We start from the raw sequence: 25,290 nt of genomic DNA on the forward strand, positions 1-25,290 counted from the left end.
TCTTTTTCTTTTTCCCCCCCCCCCCCCCCCGACACAGGATTTGAACATTTCACTCAGTGTTCAATCTCATGTGCACTCATAGTGACTGTCGACTGGTCCTTATCACTTGTACAACCAAACTGTTCTTTACAACAACAAGTATTACGACATGTGAACGGACATTGTGTCTTTGTTCAAACAAATTTATAACATAAAAAACAAATCCAGCATTTCTATGTACATCTTTACATTGACTACTACTTTATACTTTAGAGTCCCTGCTCTGCAGTCCCTCTCCTGTCCTGCCTTCATACCATCAGGATCAGGCTCACACTGCTGCCGGCGGTGGAAGTGGGCCAGCAGATTGCGGGCGCGGCGTTCCAGGTCTGAACCAGGGAAGTGGCGGTTAAGGTAGGACATAAGCTGATGCAGACAGTCATAGTTGGGAGGGGTCCAGAAGTCCTCAGAATACTGGTCCAGCCACGCGCCCAGGATAGACGAAACAGTGCTGCAACACACATCCAATAAAAGATGTTTGGCTGAATAATAAATGCTTAATACATTCCTTGAGTGAGGAAAGGTAACATTAAAGAAATAGCAAACATTAATCTAAAAGTAAAATATTCTAACACAGTTTTCAAAAAGGTAATCAAAAATATAGTAATACTTAAGCATTAAAGGTGCGGTAAGCGATTCTGTAGAAATCACCATGATACATACCATTGTATAACGAACAACAACACAGTCGTAATGTAACTAACAGTCAGTTAAGTTGTGGGTTAGCAAACTGTTGCTAAAGTTAAGACACTAACATGCAGAGAGGACGAGACAGTCCCAGAGCCAACTGTCCTGCTGCTATAGCTAACATCACAACAACAGCAAGTTGTGGAGCAGAACTAGAAATTAAGCTGAATGTCCGTGCGCAAGATTTAATGATGGCCTGTGGTTTCAACAAGCTAACAATGCTAATGATTAGATTAGTAAAACTGAAGTTACAGAAGTGTTTTTTTGTGATTTATTAAATTTTTATCAGTTCATGAACTTTGTTTTATCAAACTCCTGCTGAAACAGGCCCCCTCAGTCTGACAAAGTCAGTCTAGCAAAGAAAAATAACCCGCTAAAACCTCAAACTCTGTTGATATCTCTTTAACCCGGGTAGGAGTGGGACGAGACACGGTGCTGTGAATGTACTCAGTGATTAATGTTGGCAGCTCGACACTGAAGGTTTGCAGCAGACTCACTTTCTCAGTTCTGTGCAGTCGTCCTGGGAAACTCTGTGTGCCGTGGCAGCAGGGACATTTTGGAGCTTGGCATACCTAAAAAAGAAGTACAGGCTCAGTCTGGTTCAACCAAGTTACTGAAAAAAACAGCATTTAAATTATGATAAAAGGAAAAAACATCACATACTGAACTTGAAATAAAGAGAACCCTGTGAACACAGGAAGTAAAAACACACCTACGGTAAGTTTCTTAACTTTCTGCTTTCATGCATATTGTAAGGAAGGGCCGTACTTTTTTGTAAATGTTAGAAATCTATTTTGAAATGGCACATATACTTATGGGCCGTGCATGACAGAAAACTAACCTAAAACTAACCATTAATCAACCTACTATCAACCTACTTTTTTAAATATCACAAATTCTTTTAATTTTAAACAAAATGTATATGGTGAAACACATAATTGTGGTCATACATTAGACCTTGTTTTTACTCTATGTGTGAGAATTTCTACTGTGGATTTACTGGATATGGCTGTATCTGACCACAGATGTATATTATTTAACTGTGAGTCACCCGCTAATCCCAAAGTCATATCCCATGCCATATGTTCTCGCATCCTAAATGACCATAGTGTGGCGCAATTTTGCTCACTTTTTGACATTCAAAGCCCTAACTTGTCTGAGTATTCTAATACCAATAATCTGGTGGATAACTTCAATGCGATCTGCTTGTCCTTATTAAACACTATAGCACCACTTAAAGTTAAGTCGAAGGCTAGAGAAAAAAAGCAGCCTTGGCTCAATGACAGTACCCGCAGCTTAAAAAGGGAACATAGGAAAGCAGAACGTAGGTGGAAGAAATCTGGACTCCAAGTACACTACGCTAGCATGAAGGAGCTGCTGTCACAGTATAATAGAATGGTTAAGGAGGCTAGAACAAAATATCTCTCTATATCTCTTCGCATCACCATAACCCAAGGTTTTTATTTAGGACTGTTAATCTGCTGTTAAATCTGGCCCCACCTTGTGCCCCTACTGAAAGTAATGCTGACTGTGAGGTGTTTTTATCGTATTTTATTGATAAGGTGGAGTTAATTCGAGCTTCTATCACACCCAGTGTCACTTCCACAGATTTTCCACACCCACAGCACGATAGTTTTAACAAGTTTTATCCAATTACATTTACGGAACTTGTAGAACGGTATCACATATGAGAGTATCTTCCAGTCCTCTTGATGTGATACTGACAAAGTTTTTATTAAGAGTCATGGATTCTGTAGGGCCTTGCTTGCAGCGGCCGTGTCCCAGATTATTTTAAAACTGCGTGTGAACCCACAGTTAAAAAAACCTGGACTGGACATCTCCCTCCCCAAGAATTATAGACCAATCTCCAAGTTGCCCTTTATTGCTAAAATTTTAGATAAAATTGTGTCCAAGCAGCTTCTACATACATTAGAAACAAATAACATCTTTGAGCACTGAAACGACATTGCTCAAAGTTACCAATGATCTTTTGATGGCTGGAGATAGTGGAATGTGCTCTGTGCTTGTTCTCTTAGATCTTAGTGATGCGTTTGACACAACTGACCATAGTATCCTCTTGGAGAGAATGAGGCGCTGGGTGGGGATATCTGGCACTGTTTTAGACTGGTTTATATCTTACTTGTCGGATAGGAGTTTCTGTGTGTCTTTGAATAATTATACGTCCTCATACACTACTGTTAAGTATGGGGTGCCACAGGGGTCAGTCTTGGGACCGATTTTATTTTCATTATATATGCTTCCTTTAGGGCACATTATTCAAAGACATGGTATCTCTTTCCATTTTTATGCAGATAATACACAGTTGTACCTGCCCATTAAACACATTGACCCTGAAATGTTAACTTCATTGAAGGACTGCCTTAGTGAGTTAAAAAACTGGATGTCCGATAATTTCCTTCAATTAAACTCCGATAAAACAGAGATCCTCATCATTGGCCCCAAGCATTTGACAAAACATATTCTGCCCTTCAAAGATTGCCTTGGTTTATCAGATCAAATCAAGCCATTGGCAAGAAATCTTGGTGTCTGGTTTGACAGTGATTTGTGTTTTGAGCAGCACACCACAAAGCTGGTGCAATCATGTTTTTATCATCTTAGAAACATTTCTAAAAAAGACAGAGCCTTTGCAGTTAGGGCACCGAGGCTCTGGAACAATCTACCTGAGGAAATTAGGTCGGCTGAATCAGTAAACACTTTTAAATCTCTTGTTAAAACATATTTTTATCGTAGAGCATTCCCTGATTTTACCTGATTTTATACTTACTTCAAGTATATTTTGAAGTGACTTTTGTTTGATATATGTTTTTATGTCATAACTGCTTTATGTTAAGCACTTTGTAAAAGATTATTATTACTACATTTTTTGATATGCCAAAAAAACAAAACAAATTATAGCTGAAGATCCTCCCGAGTATCTCTTTTTCGCCAATAACTGAAATGTACCAGAGATCAGGCTGAAACATATTTCCATTTAACATGTAACAGTTGTGTTAAAAAACTAGAAATAATACCAAAGTGTATGTATGGAATAAAATTTAAAAAGCAAGAAGACAAAAGAACAAAAATTGACATTTGTGGTAAGACAAATGTATCCATTAGGATCGTGACATTTACAATTAAATGTATCCCCTACATTCAAAATACATCATGGTGTCTTTAACAGAGCTTTAATTCGTCGTTATAATTGAAGAAAATTACACATTTTGACCTAAAATCAGCAATAAAATTGCAATTGAATTCAAGAATAAAATAACAGCCATTCTAAACTCCCCTTGTCTCTATAGCAAAAAACTGTTATTTTACATTATTTTTTGTAGCTGTTGGACAGATAAGAAAAAGTGTTCAACTTGTGAAGCAGTGATTTAGATTTTTAGAGAACTGAAGATGTAAAATCTGTGAAAAGTCTGAGATTAACTGAATTATGGGTCCAGACAGGTGTGTCATAACTGTACCTGTGAAGCAGGAGATCCAGCACCTGCTTGGTGGTGGCGAAGGAGCGGTAGGTGCAGAGGAAGATGGTGACGTAGGTGGAGTCTTTGCCCCTGAATGCTGACACCATGTACTCCACCAGCCTCTCCAGCGTGCCGGCCTTGATTGTCCGCACCTTGCAGGTTTCGTAGAGGCTCAGTGCCGAGTCCGTCTCCACGCCCAGCCATCGCTGCCCCTTACTAGCCGACTGGTGAAGCTGCACCTTCCTCAGCGTGATGGTGAAGATGGCGTCGTCTTCGGCCTCCTCGCCGATCTCCTGCGTCGAGCTCTGCAAGACAGAGGAGAAGGAAAATAAGATATTTTATTCCAACTGATGACGTCAGTTATTCCCTACATTTTGTGCTACAAGCAAAGGTGGATTTTTCATGTTGGAAAAAGCTCTTGAAATATCTAACTGGAGCAGATTAGAGGGAGTTAAAGGCAGAAAAAAGATGCCACCGTTACCATGCCGAACGTCAAGCTAAAAATGTCTGACATCTCATTTTGGGATGAAACCCTTTAATTATGACCATCTGTGTGACCCAGCTCTCTTCTTTTTTGGTCCGTCTCTCTCTGAGTCATTCACTTTGTGAATCATGTGCGTGGCCATGCACGAACAAACAATAGCTTGTTGCTAAACAGAGCTTACTGGATAACTGGCGCTTCAATACAAGCTGCAGCCTGTATATACCCAACAGGGAATTAACACAAGCCACTTGTTGCGTGAATGAGAGGCTCTGTAGGCTGCTGCATGTCACCATCACAGCAATTTGTTGTTTTCTTCTGACCATGAAAAACAAAAAAAAAATGCAACAAGCCTCGAAAGAACACAGTGATGTTGACAGGGATAGTTTCGTTCATTGTCACGGCTGTCAACACCAGTCATGCGTGTAACCCACATTAGCACTGCTAAATATTACCCAACAGAAACTAGTCAATGGATTATAAAACTAAACTCTACTTTAAAACCAGCTGGTTAGAAAAATAAGCTGAGTGACTACTGACAGCTTAATAGTAAAACTAGATGTTTCCTTTACAAGACAGAGCTGCAACAATAAGTCTATAAATTCATTACGTAGATAAATTGATAAAATGAATTGGGAACTATTTTGATAATCGATGAATCGTTGTTTTTTTTTTGGCATAACTAGATATATTCGGACAAAACAAGACATTTAAAGAAGTTACCTTGGACTCTGAGACGGACATTTGTTATTGTTCTCTGACATTTTATAGATTAACCGATTCATCGAGAAAACAACTGACAGGTTAATCAACAATATTAATAAATAATACCAGGGCTGGGCAACAACTCATTCAGAGTTAAAATTATTAGTAAATCGCCAATAAATTGATTTGCAATTATTTTGATAATTTTCAAGCAAAAAAAAAAACATTTCTGATATATTGATATGGATAAATTTTCTTTTCAGTATGGTCATACTGTGTTTTTGGTATCAGTAATGACCCTAATGCATACTGAATGTATTGAAAAATGTCTATGTATTGAAATAGAGATGCAAGGACACTGCACAAAAGACTAACTGAACACTGAAAACAGAAAAACATAAGCTGACTGTGAACACCAGACTGAAACCAGTCACAGCATCGACTGGGAAGAGGTCAAAGTCATCGATAGTGTGATATTGATTTTAAAGGCCTTGTTTTGTACCATACTGTGTTTTTTGGTGCTAGCATTACTATGAAGGCATGAAAAAGGCAAACACCTAAAGGCTTGACTTTGTTTAATTATTTATTCTTGTCTGAGACCAATGTATGATTATGGGTTATATACAATTTTATTTTTATTTATTTAACCTATATTTAACAAGATGATCTCACTGAGATTCAAACTCTCTTCTTCAAGAGAGAACTGGAAACAGCAGCATAAAATAAAACTGACTTCACTTAAATTCTCAAAAAACTGAAATTGTCTTCTTTTGATTGGAATTTGGATGCCGTAAATAAAATTTGTACAGTCCTAAAGATAAGGTATAATCATTAAAAAATATTTAAACTATTGCAAATATCTTTCCAGTCGATGTCAATACTCTAATACTAACAGTTAAAAGTCTAATAGTTGATACTCTAAAGGACTAAAGCCGCCTGCTATCACTTAAGAAATACCATTCCAGTTTAATGCAAACATTTCAAAGTTTAGCTAATTTGTAAGCCCTCAGGTGTTTAGTCTCACATATCTAACCTAAATAGCAGAGTGAGAGAAATACAGTAGAGTGAATCATTAAGCCGAGGCCTCAATGAAGGAATGGTATGTAATCTGGCGTTCCACAGTCATCTGTCACGGCCGCTTGTAGTGCATCCTGGGAGCATTAGTCATCACAGTCCATTTCCAAGGCACAGCATGACTCCCTGCTGCACTGCCTACTTTTTTTTGTCAGGAGCTATTCGGTAACATCTCAGTCAACGCCAAGTCCCTCTGTTGTGCCCTTGTTGCCATGGAGACAAGATTAAATGAGGATGGCTGTGAATTTAATAAACCAGTGCGATGAGCGACACAGTATCTTCAAGCAGTACAACTGTTCTTACATCTTACAAGTTTCATGTTGTGGACATGATAAAGACGGTTAAAGGTCACAAGGATTCTTACGTCTATAAAAAGGGAAAATACAAAATGAGTTAACTAGACAAAGTCAACAAAATGACAGCTTTTATTTAACGTGATCAGTAAGTGACATGACTAATTGATGGAACCTGATGAAGGCAAGATGGATGAAAGTGTCTGGCGTATAAACAATGATGTACTGGAGAAGAAATGTGACATGTTTAATTTAAATAGACTTGGACTGAAGCTCACATTGGTCTGCACCTTACTTTGTTTATTGTAAGCCGTCAACTGCGGTTTAGTCTAACGCTGAAACAATTAGCAGATTAAATAATTAGTCCATGAACATAAAAAAAACTTCTTTGATAATGAAGTAATTGTTTCAGAAATTGTTTTATAAAAAATTACCAAAAATTACCTTCTTAGATGTGAGTTTTTGCTAGTTTTCGTAGTCTTTTATGATCATAAATTGAATAACTTTGACTGTTGGTCAGAAAAAACAAGACACTTGAAGACGTCACCAAACAACAAATTGACTACTCTAGGATACAACAGGTGAATTAGATAATAGATAATGAAGAAAACTGTTGGTTGCAGCTCTACTTTAGTCAGGTAACAACAACAAGATCATTCTAACTAAGATTAGCATCGTTCCTCAAACAACAGTAAAATAGCCTAGCAATCAGCAAAAATAATCAACCTACAAGAAAAAACCTCAAAAAACACGGGATAATGAACAGAAGAAAGCTGATGCTATTCCACATGCTTGAAAAACAACAATATTGTGGCCGGAGTCAAGTGAAATGAGGCACAGAAACTGACTAACAGATAAAAAAGACACTGGTGACTCATGGGATGTACCTGTTTCAACAAAAACTACATAAAGTAAAAGCAAACCTTTCCCACTATGATTAGAACAGTGAAGACTAAAGGTTACACAGATCCTGAACTTCAGTAACCCCAGCAGAGATCTGTTACAGAGGGAGGGTGTATGTGACAAACTCCTGGACTGTTGTATATCCAGTACAGTATAATGTCTGAGGCACAGCTGCAGCTGAGGGCCTTGACAGCAGGAGACGTACTTATCAGCCAAACCACAGAGGCCGTGCTGCTATCATTTCAAGCCCTGAGAAATGCAACACTCAAGGGCAGCGCCTCGCTTCATCCGCCGAGTCAATTCCCATCATAATGCTCCTATTCATCCCCGTTCCAGTGAGCATGAGCGTTACCATGATAACCAAAACTCTCCCTACTACTTGAACAAAACACTGAGCGATCAATACTTTAAAGAGGAGGGTTCAATGTCATCTCAAAAGGGAAATGGAAACAAGTGAACACATAAAGCTGAGACGTTTGAATGCTTAAACATTAAAACATCCCAAATCACTAAGTTGAAACAAGCAGGAACGGCACAAAGTAGGAACCAAAAAAGGGACAGGAAGCGGGTGAGAGTGGTTTCTAACCAGGAATCTCACATCTGACCAGAGACCACTTCAATTCAAAAAGGACTTTAGTTGGTTGGTGGGTCCTAAATGTGAAGGACACAATTTGCACATCCCAGTGCAACTAAATTAACTGACAAAGTTGATTGAAGAAACTCTGCAGTGTAAATAAGAGGGAATTCCCTCTGAAGTGTGGACAGGAAGCTATCCCCACTGCCTTCTTTTAAATCTCCCATTCCTTCAGCCTGACTCAGTGCTTAGACATCCAGCTCAACACCTTCCTGGTTGCAAGCAGACTGGATACTAAAGAAAGGCAGCCCTCTCAGCACCCTGGTTCAACAAATTGGACATTTTGGTAAAAAAAAACTTATCACCGACTCAACCTTCATGTCATCGCTAGCTCTGTGATCTCTCGTCATTCCTGAGGTTTAAAGATATAAACTGAATCCTTTTCAGAGGCCCGTCATCTAACTCGTCACATTCCCCCCCTTTCTTTTCTTTCTGCTTTTGTTCTGACATTTGTTTACCTACATAAGTATTTTCTTGGAACACACTGAATAATGTGTATCGTTGAAAGGGAAAGGGGTGAATGAGAGGGTAGTTGAAAGGGAAGTGGTAACTGCTGAAATGTTGAAATGAGTATTTTTTTCATCGCTTTGGGCGCATTTTCTATTTTGCATTTGTCTTCAACAAAGCCCCTAAGAAATAAGAAATGTATGAAAACCAACTCTAAGCATCTAATATCTGCTATAAAAAAAGGTGAAAGGTCAAGTTCCTGATTCAGACCTGGGTGACTTGTGGCTTTGAGGCTGTAGATCAAGTGCGACAACCACCTCTGAAATCCAAACCTCTGGTCTCTACTGTACGCCTGTAACTTTCACTGTGCTAGTGATATGTTTAGGTGAAAGCTCCCATTGTTAGTCGCTGCCTTTATGCCATAAAATCACATGTTTCCAGCAGGGAACAGTCGGTGACCTGGAGCATTACATTTTAAACACGAGACACTAAAAACATTTAAAAACAAAGGCACAGATGGCTTTTATTTATAGAAACCTATTTACCCTTTGTTGTCATGAAGTGTGTAACTAAATGAACTGCATCAAAACAGATTTTTATTTACTGGTTGCTCTGGCAACTGAGATTGGTCGAAATCTAGTCATCACGTCTTCCTGCGTTTATCAACAGAGTGAGAGTGGATCAGGAAGTTTTTACAGTAAAAATACAAACGCTTGTTTTAGCCAGATGTATAAGATGGGAGGTGATTTTAACATCAGGGCAAATTCAATACTGACAACTAAGTAATCAACTACCTAAAAGTGCAACTTCACAGAATATATAGTTACCTGCAGCCCATCTGGTACACCAGGCAGCTTAAAACAAATGCCAAGAAGTGTTTACCCTGCTACAAATAAACACTTACACTCTTCTTTCTGACAGCAGAGAAGTCACTTATAATCTATAATACATCCATCCATCCATCCATTATCTATAACTGCTTATCCTACACAGGGTTGCGGGGGGCTGAAGCCATCCTAGCTGACATTGGGCGAGAGGCGGGTTACACCTTGGACAGGACACTTGTTCCTCACATGGCTGTAGAATCTATAAATGTGTGTCTGTTAAAGGATGACAATGATAATGACATTTTAATTTAAAACAAACTTAAATGAGAAGCTTTGATTGCACCCAAATGTGTACCGTCATGAATTTGCAGTATCTGCTAAATTTCAGAACTATAAAAACATGGACTGGATAGTACTGTTAAATGCAATGTAATACTCTAAGCTTATCCAATTCAACTCAAAAATTAATGTTCTGTTTAGCTTTTCTTGGCTCCTCGAGTGAGTTCTGAAATAAAAATCAGAAAATTGGAAAACTCCAGCAGGCTCCACAGAAATGTCTGGCATCCAGAGCCAGGGCCTCCTCCACACTCGCTCCAACACGTATCAGATCTACGTTCACCTACACCATCCTGACCATGAATGACCATGAATGTACATGTGGGCTGGAGGAATGTGAAGTGAATAAAAGTGTCAGCAGAGAGTGATGAGGCAGAGAAAAGAGAAATAAGTTTCCAGAAAGAGGAACAGGGAAAGTCAAGTCACATGAGCCTCAGTGGAGAATGACTATGGATGAATGGATTTACTGTTTTGTTTCAACAGTCATTTATATGTATTAAACAGTCAGTCAATTAGATATAAACCATACATGCAACACGTTGGCGTTTTTTCCTTTACAACACTTACATGTCAATTGTCTAAAACTACAGGAGACTCACTTTCTTTGCACTTTCTTGCACAAAGCATAGTTGAAGGACATTACATGGCTTAATTCTACATCTAAAGGCATGTACGACCTTCCCCAGCATTTAACAACTCGCTGATTCATTTGCCCTGAAATTCATCAGTACTGGTTTTAATAATTATTAAAAGCTATAAAATCTAAGTGCTGTTTCAGTGAGTTTTACACAACAAACTTGTTGTCAAATACATCGTCGTGATGTATTTAAACACAGTGGATGAAAAGAATCGCAGTGGATGCTTAATTCTGACCACAGGAACTTCTTAATCACAGATGGCACAAATCTTCATTTCTGAAGGGAAACAGTTGTCTGTCTCTGGCCTGCAAATTAACCTACACGATGCTTCTGGCACTGTTGTGCAACTACGACTAAATTCCTCACAAAGGCCATTAGAGATGAATAAGATTCCTCAGAGCTTTCTTCAGACACACAGTGTTGCACTGCATGCAGTACAGGTACCGAAAACGTGCCACAGGGTCAGATTTGAGAACCAGCAGCTAAATTCAGGGTCGTTTACGGCATTTACTTATGTATTTAGTTCAGTTGCATTAATTTTTTGGATGATAACAGTCTAAAGCCTACAGATATTCAATTAACCATCATATGTGACAAAGAAAAGCAGCAAATCCTTACATGTGAACAGCTGAAACCAGGTAATCTTTGGCATTTTGTCTTGAAAATTACTGAAACGATTCTCAAAATATACATTTTCTGTCAATTAACTACATGTCACTTACTGATCATTAATCGACTAGCTCTAATTGCTATCAAAGTCAAGTTTCTTCACATAATTATTCTGAATGAATGTCAGGAAGAACGATTAGCATAAGCTCTATATATATATATTCACTTTTCAGTACCTATGTTTTAAAGCATATTTCCAGTTTATTACAACGTGGGTCTTATTTTCATTGTATTGTCCATCATTTCTAATAACATTGTACTCACCAAGCTAATAGCTGAGATCGGAGAGTACAGCGATATTGCTACAATGAGGTCTGACGTCAACAAACAAGAGCAGTAAGATGATCAGACAGGTTGTAACAAGCCAAGTGTTGTAAATCACTAAATTCCAATAATTCCTCACAAAACAAGGAAAACTGTGTGGCTGCAACTACAGTAACTGGCGCCACTGGCAGGTCAACACTGAAGCAGCAATTTAACCAGAACACTTTCGCATTTGCCACTCATTCACACACTCAAACACACCGATGGCAGCAGGCTACCATTAGTGGACAACACTTGACGTCTGATGGATGTTTACAACAGACAGTCTTGATGGTAATTTTACTGATGGCCTTTGTTTTTTCTTCCAAACAACTTTGTCTATTGTGTGTCTGACCTACTTCTAGTGGTTGCCTTGTCCGCAGATCGCAGACTTGATGAGCACAAAGTTATTGCAACTCGGAATGATGGCTTAAACTACAAAAATAAGACCCATGGTTGTAATAAACAGGAAATGAAGATCCTTGACAGAAAATGAAATGTGGAGTGACATGCAGATGTGAACGCTTCACAAACTCCCAGCCCCACCTTCAGTCTTAATAACAGGCTGAACTTTTGGCTCCTCATTGGTTCTGAAATCACAATTCCTCATCTAGAAATCCAAAAGTGTTTATCTCGCATAACAAACCTCCCATCTTCATATCTGATGGTGTACAGTCTGTATAAACATAGCCGCCGGGCACAGGAACAGACTAAAACAAACACAGGGACAAGTAAACCCTCATTTTGAGCCAAATCCCCTCAAGGCCAAACAGCATGTTAGATGGCGTCTGCCAAATTATGGCGCTCATCAAGAGAACACATACCTGCCTCAATAGCAATGGTCCCACAGGACTCTTAGAACAACCCCCCCCCCCCCCCAGAGCCACGCTCTAAATGTAGATCAGTAGGGAAACTCCCAGAGAAAAGAGAAAAAACCTGCCCCCAAAATAGTCAACACCTAAACAAAGCCAACAATAGCACGTGTCTATTACAACCCTGTACCACAAGCCAGTGACTTCCCCTCGCTAACAATGGCTGCTGAAAGCCAATGAGATCATCTGGGTGAGACAGAAGAGGAGAGGGGGTGTAACCAAATGTTCAGAAAACTCTTCTGTGATCTAAATATTGAGGCAGCGTGGCCAAGGCAAGCACAAACCATGTTTGTTCACTGAGATCCTCAACTTACATGAGCCAAAGTTAAATGGCTAAATGTTATCCTTTTTCAAAGTAACTGACTAAAACCTTTATACATATAGGGAAAACTGACCGACTGCAAGCTCACTTTTAGAGTATACAAAAGAGTGTAATTAATATATAATATTTAACAAGATTAAGAGTCTACAGCCATGCTCTAGGGATGGCATTGTAGGTAGCCGCTAAAACGTAATTATTGTCAACATTTTAGAATCTTTAATCCCAAGAAAGTAGATCAAATGTAAAAAAGGGCAAATAACAGACAACAGCTAAAAGGTGACAATGATGAAGGACAAAGATGTCGATTAATCAGCACCTATGTGATAGAAATGTTATATTTATATTTCTGTAAACGATGAGTAGTATAGCTACAACCAAGTAATAAGCAAAAACTACTCAGCAACCTTTCTCTCTTTTCATTTTCTCTTTGGGTAAACATGTATAAACCACCAGCAGTACTTTGCCAGTATCTGGGCTAATTGAAGGTTCTGGATAATTTCTCATTACAAACTCCCACCAACACAAAGAGTCTGTTTTTGGCTTCGTTTGTTTCTCTTCCAGCAAAAAACTGACACAAACATGGACAGATTCTTCTGTGAAATTAAGTTGGCAGATCAGCCGTGGGCCAGAGAACAACTGATTAGATTTTGGAGAAGACCTCAATCCACATGTCCTGCCATCAGATTAATATTTTATTTAGCTGTAACTTCAGATATATTCCAAATCTTCCGGACTAGTTTACAGTGTCAAGGAATCTATGTAAATTCAAAGTGACAGGAATGACTGAGTATAGCAGAAAGTTGGAGGAGAAGTGCCTTCTAGATATTTGTACTTTTTGCTTATTGTTCTTGCCCACAAAGTTTGTTATATTTTCTCTCTTTTTCATTGCGCACACACATTAAAACTAAATCTAAACCTTAATTTAATCCATTGCTAAATGCGCCCTGTCCATGTGCTGCCTAAAACTGGTTGACAGAGTTATTGTGACAGGTATAAGCAATGCACGCCGGCAGCTAACCTGGCTTTGTCAACCATTATCAATCAACAACATGCATGTACAGAGTTTCAGTAGGAGAGTAAACCTCTTATCTTTCACTGGAGTCTGGCGGTGACCTTGTCCCAGTATCTTTTATTTTCACCCTCTCTTGCCTGAACTATTGCACATAGCTATTAAGTTTTAGACGACCCTGTTCACATATACAACATACTGTATGTGTGCTGAAACAATTTATAAATTGACTGATGATCAAATTATCTAGCAAGTGAACATACTAAATTGCATCTTCTGAAATATTAGTATTATCTTATTTCCCATCATTTTATTTCACTGTGCATCCGATACTGAAATCAAGGTCCATTTACTCGCTTGTTCAGGAGCTTTTGACCACATCTGTGTAATCATGAAAGTCCACATTTCCGCAGAGCAAACTCAGTGTGCTGATGAGGACCTTTTGGTATGGTCCAAAGCTCAAATCAGCTATCTGACTCAAATGTACCAAGTCTCAACCGTTGCTCCCAACACTCTGTTTTTATATATATCTTGTCATTTTCATTTACCACGTTTCTGAAAATGTATCATCTGTTTTCTTTTATAAACTGTTTCAGCTATCATATGAGAGTTTCAAACTAACTAAGTCTTCCCAAAGTCTCTCCATAGCCATTACAGTGAGGTTGCCAGATATGATACCATGATGCCTGTTCAGAGACCAACCCCAGAACCTGAGCCCACAGGTAACCAGTGTACTAGTGGGAGACGCTACACAGAAGTACTGTGTGGATGGATAGACCGTGTGGATTAAACTAACGAGATTCAATATTTCTCCCTGCTCTAAGTCTTGATGCTAGGATAGGCTAATCCCTTCTTGGCTCCAGTTCCGTGTTTAACGTGCAAACATGAGTGACATTAATCTTCTCATGTAATCCAAACTTGTTGAAATATCCCTCTAATAGTGTAACATTTACAGATGCTGACAGATTCAGATTTGAGGTCCACGCAGGCTGCATATCTCAGAATCAGATTTTGTCCCATATTTTACTCAGTCCAGATGGGAAGTTTAAAAAAGTTAACTCGATGCAGCTTGCAATAGCATGCTTAGAAACCCTCAGATTTGTGTCACATGAAGGGAAAACAACTCTGATTTTTGATCTTTGATTAGGAACTTCTCTTTAAATGCACTTTAGGTAATATGTTTTTGCCTTATTTAAAACCAGTCCAGGTAATTAAACTAGACCAGACAGACAGCGAGTGCAGAATCAGACGATCTAAGTATTTTTCCAGGCGTCGGGCCTTCACATTCCAGCTGCTGTCTGTTTCTGTCATTCTGTCTGCCGCTGAGATCCAGCTCTCGGCTACTCGACTCTCTTCAAAATGAACCATGGAAACAAAAGCTCCTCTGTACCGACTCGGACGGTCCGTCTCCTGTTTCTCACCGCGAGGCTCAGTAAAACTTGATTAATGCTTATCTTAAATTGGAGCACATCACAGTTCACCAGTTCACACAGTTTGTCTTCTCCTCCACATGTGTCTCAGATCTGATGTTTTATAATCACCGTCAACAGCAGAAAGCTCATTGAAGTCACATTTTCTCACTGTAAATCTGGGTCCCATGGATATAAATACCTGCACACAACATAACAACAAGGAGTCAGTTTGTTTTTGATTGCCTATGAGATTATTTCTTCCATGTGGGATAATTAGAGTTGTACTGTGTTATTATGTCATTCATCTGGGACTGCTTGGCTGAGTCACTGTTAGCCCTGTGTCAAGTCATGATAGAAAGAAAGCTGATTTTAGATTAGTCACAGTAGCTCTGGGTTTCTGATTTCACTGGCAGTGCATAATTGCACCGAGTATTGATTACTTCCTAAAATATATCTGCAGACTTCCAAACAGAATCAGATATAAGACACTGTTAAGCATGAAAGGTAACGACTCTGTTGTTCAGACTCAGTGTTGACCAACAGTCCTGAAATGGTCTGAACTGCTCTGGTAGTCCAGTAGCTGCAGGCCTCATTCTCTGATGTCCTCTGCCACCAATGCAAGCTGATTTCTAACCGAATGAATGACTGACAGTTTGAAGGACTTACTGTTGAGAAGGTCTCAGTGAGCAGCAGTCTTTTCTTTGTTTAGCAGTGTTTTATGTTGGTTTGGCCCCCACTCCTGCTGGTTTGCTAGTGGACTACAGCATTTGTAGAGCTCTCAGAGCTCTGCCCCCACTCTTAATTAGGACTATTTTCAGCTTGAATGCACTGTTGTATACTGTTTAGCTGCAGCTTTTTACAACTGTGTCGGTGTGGTTTACTTCCCATGAAAATACGATTACAGTGGGACTACACGGTTCCATAAATTAAAACTCTTTCCCATCACATCAAACTGCAAACAAAATTTGGCAGTTTAAGACTCACAAACCTCCCACCCGTGTTGGGATGTTTGAACCTCATTGACCTTAAATTTCAAAAACCTAAACCTTAACCAAAGCAAACAACAAAACATATTAGATAGACAACTGATCAGCCCACAATAGGACTACTGTGGGTCCTGAACATCAGTACTTTTTCGTACTACTAAAATATGTCCTTATCACTGAGAATTGAAGTGTCAAGACCCAAAAAGCTGGCACCGACTTCTTGCTCAGATTTGTAATCTTGAAAACGTATTTGACGGTTTCTGATTTGAATCAAAACTTTATCCAGACAAAAAGGTACTCCCACTCTTAATAGATGCTCCCAAATAATATGACTGAGTACAGCTAGGATGGTTTCTTTGTAACATGTAAGAATGGGTTTGTAGATAAACATGTTTATATTCCTCAAAGTAACATACTGAAAACACATAGTTTTGGCATCGTACTAAAGCTGAAACGGCTAGTTAATCATTTGATTAGCTGATCAGTCACAACTATTAGCTACTACTAGTAACAGATTGATCAATAACGAAAATAGTTGTCATTGGCAGCCCTAGTTGGTAGCCACAGGTACCGAATCAGCACCAGAATCATGGGAGGAGAATATTTAAAAATGAGCAGCCAACATGAAGCCAACCATTTCTTATTTCTCTGGAAATGTTTTGAAAAGGTTTTAGGCACTCATTTCTCATGTAAAACAATAACAGAAACAAGAAAGAAATCTGCAGGGAACTGCTGGTTACATGGTGCCATGGTGCCAAATTACTAAATCCAACCCACCCTCTCCTCCATATCAGCCCCAGTGACCCTTCATACTGTAACAGAACCACAATGTAGAATAACGTTCACCGCAGTATCGCTGTACTGATAGGAAGAAAGGCGGCGATTGTGGAGGAAACCCCTCGGCCTCTGCAGCAGGGAGATTAAGTATTAGGTAATTGTGTTAGAGGAGAGGATTAGTTTAGAGCAGAGGGACAAAGCAGAGCACGTTAGCTGGAGACGAGCGACCATGGCTACCTCTCTGAGCTCAGGACATGCAAAGGGAAAGGTTTTTAATATATATCCAGTTCGGGTCTGATTGATGACAAACAGACCAGGGAACCAAAAGCAGAACATTTTATCCCGCCAGCAGAGACAAGATTGTCTCCATGTGATATCAGTTATAATGCAGACCTCGTCCAATCTCAGGCCTTATAAAAGACAGATAAATATGATTACTCATCCTTCCTCCTTATCTGATCACATGTGCAAGATGTAAGGAGTGCGGGGCTGGATGTTCCACTTAATCCATAAAAAAGGACATTTTACAGATAACAGTGAAACTGTTTCTTTGGGTGATGATGGGTTGAAGGAAGCTGATGCAGTGGGAAATAAAGAAGAGGAGTTATGGATATGATATTAGCTGAATTAGATCATGAAGATTAAGTACATAGTCCAGAGTGTGCAAAAGAAAATAACCAGATAAGCATTAGGGTTAATATGACAATGTCGGTCGGTTTGTCCATCACTTTGATCCAGACCAAAATAGGACTACTGGACGGACTGCTATGACATTTTGTACCCACATTCATGTTCCCCTCAGGATGAGTAGTAAAAACTTCGGTGATCCTTTCACTTTTCATCAAGCGCCATCATCAGGTCAAAATGTTTTTTTTTTTCAAACCTTTGGTTTATGATCAAATACCTGCAAACCTAATGACATTCCCATCGGCATCAGCTCTATTTTTGTGTTTAGTGCACATGTTAGCATGCTAACACACTAAACTCAAGATGTTGAACATACCTGCTTGTTAGCATTTACTGGAGCTGAAACAATTCATCAATGAATCGATATCTCTGAATATCTGAAATCATGAACATTCCCAGGTTCCACCTTCTTCAATTTGAGTATTTACTCATTTCCTCTGCTTTATGTCACTGTAATCTCTGCGGGTTTGGGACCGTTGGTCGGACAAAACAAGCAACTTGAAGATGTCACCTTTGGCATTAGGAAATTGTGATTGCTGTTTTTTTTTTTTTATATTGTCTGACATTTTATAGACCAAACGATTAATAAAAAAACAAAACAATCGTTAGTTGCAGCCGTAGCATTTAGCTCAAAGCAAAAATACTACCTCACAGAGATGCCAGCTTGGCTGCAGACTCTTAGTCTTGTTAATCCCGTTTCCCATCATTAATGCTGTGAATTTACATGTCTCTGGATTGTGTCAGCTAAATGGAATCTCCCCACCACACAAACAGTATAACGTACAAGCTGTTCGTACATATTTAGGCTCCAGAGGTAGTTAAGAGTACAACCCTGGAGCCCAGATCATAGCAGGAAATATGACAAACATACTCTCAATATCGGTATTATTAATATTTCATTATGCTTAGTAAAACCTTACTCAATAACATCCACACTGCAGGGTTTCAGTTGGCGTCTCTTCGGTATTGTGTTGAATAACTGTGTGTGCAGTGGGAGGAGTGATAACCGCAGGGGTGAAACTTGTGAAAAAAGCAAGTCATTCTCTTACAGTCCTCTTGTGCCAACACAGTTGTCTCGTGTCACAGTATGTCTGACTCTTTAAGTTTTCTAGTATTAATATGTATGTTCTACTTTACCAGTTTATGTCCATTAAATCCCATAGTGTCCAGCACATCAGCATGTGGCATTGATAGCATCTACGTTATTATAATTAAGCTTTACAGGCTTTAAAAATATAGGATTAGCAGATGTCAGCAGAGGTTTATGACAAGAAAAAAATATCATCTTATACATGTGAACTTATTTACTGTATATTTTGGATACCTGCTGCTGTTTTTAAGATGTTTAAATATGTGATAAACTGGTTTAAAAGTGGAATAAACACAGCCAGAGGTGGAGCAGAGATGGCAGTGAAATCATTTCTGTTTCACTGTAGATCTCTATAGTTTTTATATAGCCTACTGACTACTTTTTAAAAAATGTGGTATCTATTTTTATTCGCAAATTTGATTGTAAATACATAATTTCTTATTAGCTCAAGATCAACACAGAACCCCCACCCTGGACCTTGAAAACCAGACTGGACTCGCCTGAACATCCTCCTGATCACAACAAAACAAACCGCATCAACTAGCGGACCTCAGTCGCCTCTCATCCCCGCCTCTCCTTCACCCTCCTCCCGCCCCCGGTACCGACGCTTCCCCGGCCTCGTCCTCACCTCCATCAGTGGCAGGTCCGGGTCCAGATGTGTGAAGCTGTGCAGCACCACCGGGCTGCGGTCCTCGACAACCTCCAGCTTCACCCCGTCCCAAATATTCCGCACCCTCCATGAAGAGTCAAACATCTCGACCAGCTGTCCCGGCCGGTCGTCGGTTTGCATCCCCGGGAAACAGACCATGGATGCCCGCAGAGCCGAGAGTTCAGTCACAGCGACGGTAGCGACATGTTCACCGTTTTTATTATTAAACCAACGAATCACTGCTGCTGTCTGCGGTACAGCGGTTGTGTAGGATCATCGCTGCTGTCTGTTGTGTTTAGGAGAATCATGACTCACAGGGGCTTTTCTAAACCCCGCCCCCACGCCTGCGCTGCCTTCATGACTGTCGGAAATGTAATCTCTAAAACAATAATGTGTGTGACTTAACAATCAGCCGATGTTAATTAGCCTATATGTAGCCTACAATTATAAAATGTTCTAATATTAAAATATAGGCCTAGATGAAATAATTATATGGCCATTCTAAAATAAATATGTACAATGCTATGTATGTTACATTCACTTAATTACTTCGGCACATACATTTGCACAAATGTTTGCATAATGCACGAACCATGTATATAAGCAAAGTAGTGTAATACACTATAACAGTTTTTACTATATATTCCTTTATTGTTTTGTTGTAATTATAATATTTTCAATAGTCTAGTTCTTTATGTATTTTCCACTTCTTTGGAGTGCTTCTTCCTTCTGTTTTAACATGTGAATTACATTGTATCTTAATTAAGAAAATGTTATTTTGTTGCAGTAAAATGTTATAGCCTATTCATCCTTTCTGTGTTTGGTTTAATATAAATAAATCAGTTAAATTTATTGAATTTCTTTTGAGTTTTTATTCATTCATTTATTTTTGGTGTCCCTGAAGGCACCGTTAAACTCCCCCACCCTTACGTCATGGCTTCGGGAAATGATGGCAGTGTTGTTTCTGCTCTCACTATGGCAGCAGGCTGCTGTGGGAAAAGAAAACCCACCGATGTTCAGTTTACTGTCACTGCTGTCTGTTGAAAACACGCATTTACACTGAACCAACAGCGGGTACTTGTACTTTACTTGATTATTTTTATTTTAAGCTAGGTTACTATATCCTTGATTAAACTCCACTACATTTTAGGGGTAAATAGGGCCTATATACAGCAGAGTAGGCCTACTTTGACATTGTGAAATTAATACTTTTACTGAAATAAAGGATCTGAATAGGGCTACTAATGATTAACTTAATTATAGATTCATCTGTCTGTTATTTTCTTGATTTACTCATTAATTGTTTGTCTATAACATGCCAGAAAATTATGAAAAATACCCATAACAAGTTCCTGGAGCCCCATACATCTTGTTTTGATCAACTCACAGTCTAAAATTAAAAAACTACAATGACACAAAACAGAGCAAAGCAGCAAAGCCTCGTATTTGAAAAGCTGGAATAAACACATGTTTGTCATTTTAGCTAAATTTGAGCACTTATATTGCCACTGTCAGCAAAACACAAGTCAATGACAAGTTCAAATCCATAAGAAAACAGCGAAAAATGACAACAAATGCAGTAAAACTCTCTCTGTGAACAACGAACACCAGCAAAACACAATTATGCAATTATAAGCTTCTGTCCCATTATTTTCTATGCCAGAAAGCACAACTCCTCAAAGTCCTGAAAAGTCCCTGTTCTGCACTGCATTAAACCTCAATTACTCCACAAGACAAGGTCGTCTGAAGCCTTCTCACAGTAGGAGCCTCAGTCAATTTGACATCTAACACTGCCTCCTACTGGCCAATATGAGTAACAACTGTCTCACGCAACACACAGAGATATCCATCATCTTAATAAGATGCCTGCCAAGCTTTTAAAATGATTACTAACTCAGATTAATTCAGCCTTCAGTATTAAACAAGAAGCTATGCCAACAAAGCAAATTACACAACACAGTTTGGATATTACAGATTATACATTTCCATATAGGTTTTTGGAGGTGGACAATATAATCCACACTGGCCTTTCCACACTGACAGGAAGAACAGGTGTGAAAGTGATTGAGCAAGTTTACTAAAAAAACAAACAAACATCTGCTGCACCAGCTGAGGCTGAACAACAAACATGTCTGACCTCACCGGCCTTCGTCATCACCGGGCTGCTGCGCTTCATAACTCGCAAATCTGCAGCTGTTGGAGGAGCGAAGACTGTGTGTGTGTGTTTGAAAGAGCAAGAGAGAGAGGGAAAGGGCGGTGAAGGACTGATACTGGCTTACTGATACTGGCTTACTGATACTTAAGTTACCAACAGCTTTTGTGCAAATATTATATGATTTTACATCTGATAATTTTCATGAAAAAAAAATTAAAAAGTATGTTTTTATTCTGCCTCAGAGCTGCCTTCATAGTAAAAACCACTGCAGCTAACAGCAGCTTGTCAACATCAACACGTAAGATAAGTTCAACTGCAATCAGATATATTGCATGTGTAAACCTGAAAGAAAGGCTGACCTGGAGCAAAGACAGTTTTTGTTGCTGTTGATGTGGTGGTGGCAGCTTCCTGTCTCATCTGCAAGGAAAAAAGCTGCTGTTGTCCAGGAATACAACCTCAAGAGCTATGACTGAACATGCGGAGCAGCTGAATATGAGGTAGATCAGAGGGAAAGAGAAATGAAATTGGCATTAAGTTTAAAACTGTTTTTAACTGTTAAAAGTTTTTGAGCAGCCTAGTCCTGATTTAAATCCTGTTTCAGAGGATTTTTTTAACCATTTTTGCATTTTGGGTGCTTAAAATTCACATAATCTAAAGTCACTGAACATATCAGCGGTTAGCAGAAGCTTCAGTATAAAAATATCAGCGCTAGTATCAGTCCTCCAGAAAAACACGTATGTTCTGGGTCTGTTATGATTTAACTAAAGCTCTGCTTCCATCTGCTGGAAATCAATACCAGAGGACGTTGTTGTGCTGCTGCTATGGCTCTGGCTGATGCTCTGACATGTTTTACTGCTCCCTGAGGACAGTGATGCTAACAGCACCCTCCCCCTTACTTTCTTACTCTCTCACACACACATAAAAAAAAAACCCCACAAGCCTTTACTCAGATGCATACACAAATAGATACGAAGCAGCATAATTAAAGACCACACCCAGCAAGAGTTTGAGCGGGCCGGGTTGAACAATGTCCAGCAAAACATTTCCATCATGAAGAGGTTAAAATTTAAATCAGAGACGTGACATCAGGAAGACATTTTGTTCCAGATGACGCCAAAGAATGCAGAAAGTTGTTGCGCATTTCAGAATGCCATTTAGCAAGGCACTTCACTCACAGTGGAGGCTCACTGGGCAGCACTGGAGGCCTGTGGTTGTACTGGGCTGTTGCCAGGCGCACAATGTTCCCCAGTGCTCCACAAACAATAAATCTGTAGCAAATAAAAGCCAATGAGAGCGCCAGACATGGACAAAGTACAGTTGCGCAACTGGAAAAAAACAGTATATAAGCCTGCTCATGAAGATCCTTTTGAAGAAGTCACAGAAAAATAACTAAGAAGCAGGATTTTGTTTGACGGAGATCCTCTGTGCTCAGACTTTGATCTTCTGTGAGGTTTTTTTGGACGCATCCAGGATGTAAACCTTCAGATGTGAAAGAATCATATTTCATATTAACAATAGAAATGATAACTTCTAATGCGAAAGGGAACGCTCATAGTGACAAATCCACCGAGAACCAAAACCAACTCTGCAGCTCTTCTTTAGCTTCTTTTAGCTCCTTGTTTTGGTTTCGCCGCGTTTCCAGCAGCAGTAGGAAGCTACTTCCATCAGAAAAGCTCTGACTAACCCACTGTACACTACCTGCCGAGCATCAAACAACAGACGGACACAGTTAGCAACTAGCTGGTGAACATAGAGGAGCATTTAGCAGCTAAAGAGCTAAAGAGTTATTTCCCTCAGTAGTGTTGTAGTACTCAAGACCAGTCTTGGTCTTGAGAACTGTCTTAAGACCACATATTGATGGTCTTGGTCTTGTCTTGGACTCGACCGCATTTGTACTCGGTCTTGTCTCGGTCTCGGGATTTTATTTCCAGACCAGTCAAGACCATAACTTTGGGAATATCAGTAAACTGCTTTTGCATTGTCTGATTTATTTGTTAACATCCTGACTTTGATTGGATGTAAAACGTATTGCTTCAAATGCAGCCAATAACCCTAATTAAAAATGTGTTGTTCCTGTTAACGACTGTCACCCCTCCCCGCGATGGTAAGCATGGAAAAGGAGCATTGAATAAAGATGCTGATTGTTGATTTCACCTCTTAGTGTTTGCATGTGGGCGTTTTTATGGGAATCTGGATCTTTCTGATCAATTTGAGAAGTACCTATGATCACGTTTCACATTTTACTGTGTGTTTTACATGTAATGTGGGGAACTGGTCTTGGTCTTGTCTCAGTCTCGCCCTCCCTCGGTATTGGTCTCGACTTGGTCTCAGCCCCTAAAAGTCTAGGTCTTGTCTCGGTCTCGATAAATCCTGGTCTTGGTCTTGACTTGGTCTCGGTTTGGTGCGGTCTTGACTACAACACTATCCCTCAGGAGCTGGATTGGACGTCCATTCATTGGGTGGACACAAACACCACTTCAATGGGATGATCATGCCGTTGACCCCGACAACTTCGTTTGGTGATAAAATTACAGAACTTGTGTTATTCAGCATGTTGTGGAGCTCTTCTTCCAAAATAATCAGGTAATGCAGCCTTAAAGCTGCATTAAAGCTGCATTACCTGATTATTTTGGAAGAAGAGCCAAGTTTACACCAACTTGATACCTGACAAACCGCAGCCGTCTTTTGAACTGAGCCAGTCTGTCAACGCAGTGTGGGTGAAAGTTTTACGGTAGCCAGCTATGGCTGTGCAGTGAGTAAACCTCACTTCCCGACGCCTTAACAGACGCACTAGCGACCAATACTAGGGCCCATGGGTTTTAGCCTCCTCGCTAGCGCATCCGACTCCCATAAACGAGGCTGCCGGTTCGAGTCAGGACCGTGCAGTACAACTCAGGGGCGGTCACGCAAGCAAAACTAAAGCAAGCAAAAAATTTGAACCTGGCTCAAATTTGGTTCAATGCAACGTGATGTCATCTGGCTAGGTGGTGCATTACCAATCAAGTATGCAAGCGCACATTCCTGGTTGATTACTTAGTATTTCTACTGTTTACGTCCTGCCTGTGAGTATTATAAACCGTTGTGCAGTGTTTTGGTGTCTGATAAGCCTTTAAATGCATTCATCTGTCACTTCAGCTGGACTTATCATACCTCCTGTCTCATTGGCAACTTCAGCAACACGCCCCCAACAAAGCAGCCCCCTGCTCCCGATATGTCATTTACCTAACCGTTTCTGGTAACATCTTCAAATTGCTTAAGAGTTTCATTTCATCACTTTCAGTTCTGTGAATGTGTAATGCGCTGATGTCAATATCATGTAATTTTTTAGACAAAGGTTAACCCCCCTTTAGAAAGAATATGCGGTATATAAACATTTATAAAAGGTTTATAACAAACTATAATGTCAATGTAAACATATATAAGGCTTTTTTATTTTTATTCGTTTAAAGTAAAGCTTCCTTAACTGGACTTCGGTAAATAAACAGAATAAATGACAATATGGTAAAATACAGTTGTAACACGTGTCTTGAAAGGAGAAGTTAGTTGAAAATACTGCACATTAATAAACTCTTATAAATCTGGTTATACCTAAATTATTTATTTTATATTTATAAATAATATCAAGAGGGGTTAAAGTGTAACCAAAAAAAGCTGCAGCCTTTATGTGGGTCATTAGTTATGTAACAGCAACATCAAACATGCAAGAAAGCAAGGGTTAGAAAAGAAACAAAAAGAGAAGCACGCTAAACTTCCTACATTTTCTCTCTGCTCCTTCTTATACCTGTGAAGGCCGTACGAATGCCGGTTACCTTCACCAGATGACAG

The 25,290-nt window shown here is 39.5% G+C and overlaps 1 protein-coding gene across 4 annotated transcripts in view; it reads right to left on the reverse strand.

Annotated features, from left to right (window-relative positions):
* LOC123959645 (ral guanine nucleotide dissociation stimulator-like) overlaps positions 1-25,290 on the reverse strand; it is a 69,645-nt gene that overhangs the window by 15,785 nt on the left and 28,570 nt on the right. For 2 of the 4 annotated variants that reach the window (XM_046033815.1, XM_046033814.1), the window contains exons 1-4: positions 19,290-19,600; positions 4,197-4,501; positions 1,221-1,295; positions 294-487 (exon numbers count right to left, since the gene is read on the reverse strand). In XM_046033815.1, coding sequence (XP_045889771.1) covers positions 294-487; positions 1,221-1,295; positions 4,197-4,501; positions 19,290-19,469 — 754 coding nt within the window. In that variant the 5' untranslated portion in view covers positions 19,470-19,600. Of the gene's footprint in view, positions 1-293; positions 488-1,220; positions 1,296-4,196; positions 4,502-19,289; positions 19,601-25,290 lie in introns of those variants that run through there. The other 2 variants (XM_046033818.1, XM_046033817.1) reach the window with 1 other exon arrangement.

This window comes from Micropterus dolomieu, linkage group LG21, assembly GCF_021292245.1.
Source record: "Micropterus dolomieu isolate WLL.071019.BEF.003 ecotype Adirondacks linkage group LG21, ASM2129224v1, whole genome shotgun sequence".
NCBI lineage: Eukaryota > Metazoa > Chordata > Actinopteri > Centrarchiformes > Centrarchidae > Micropterus > Micropterus dolomieu.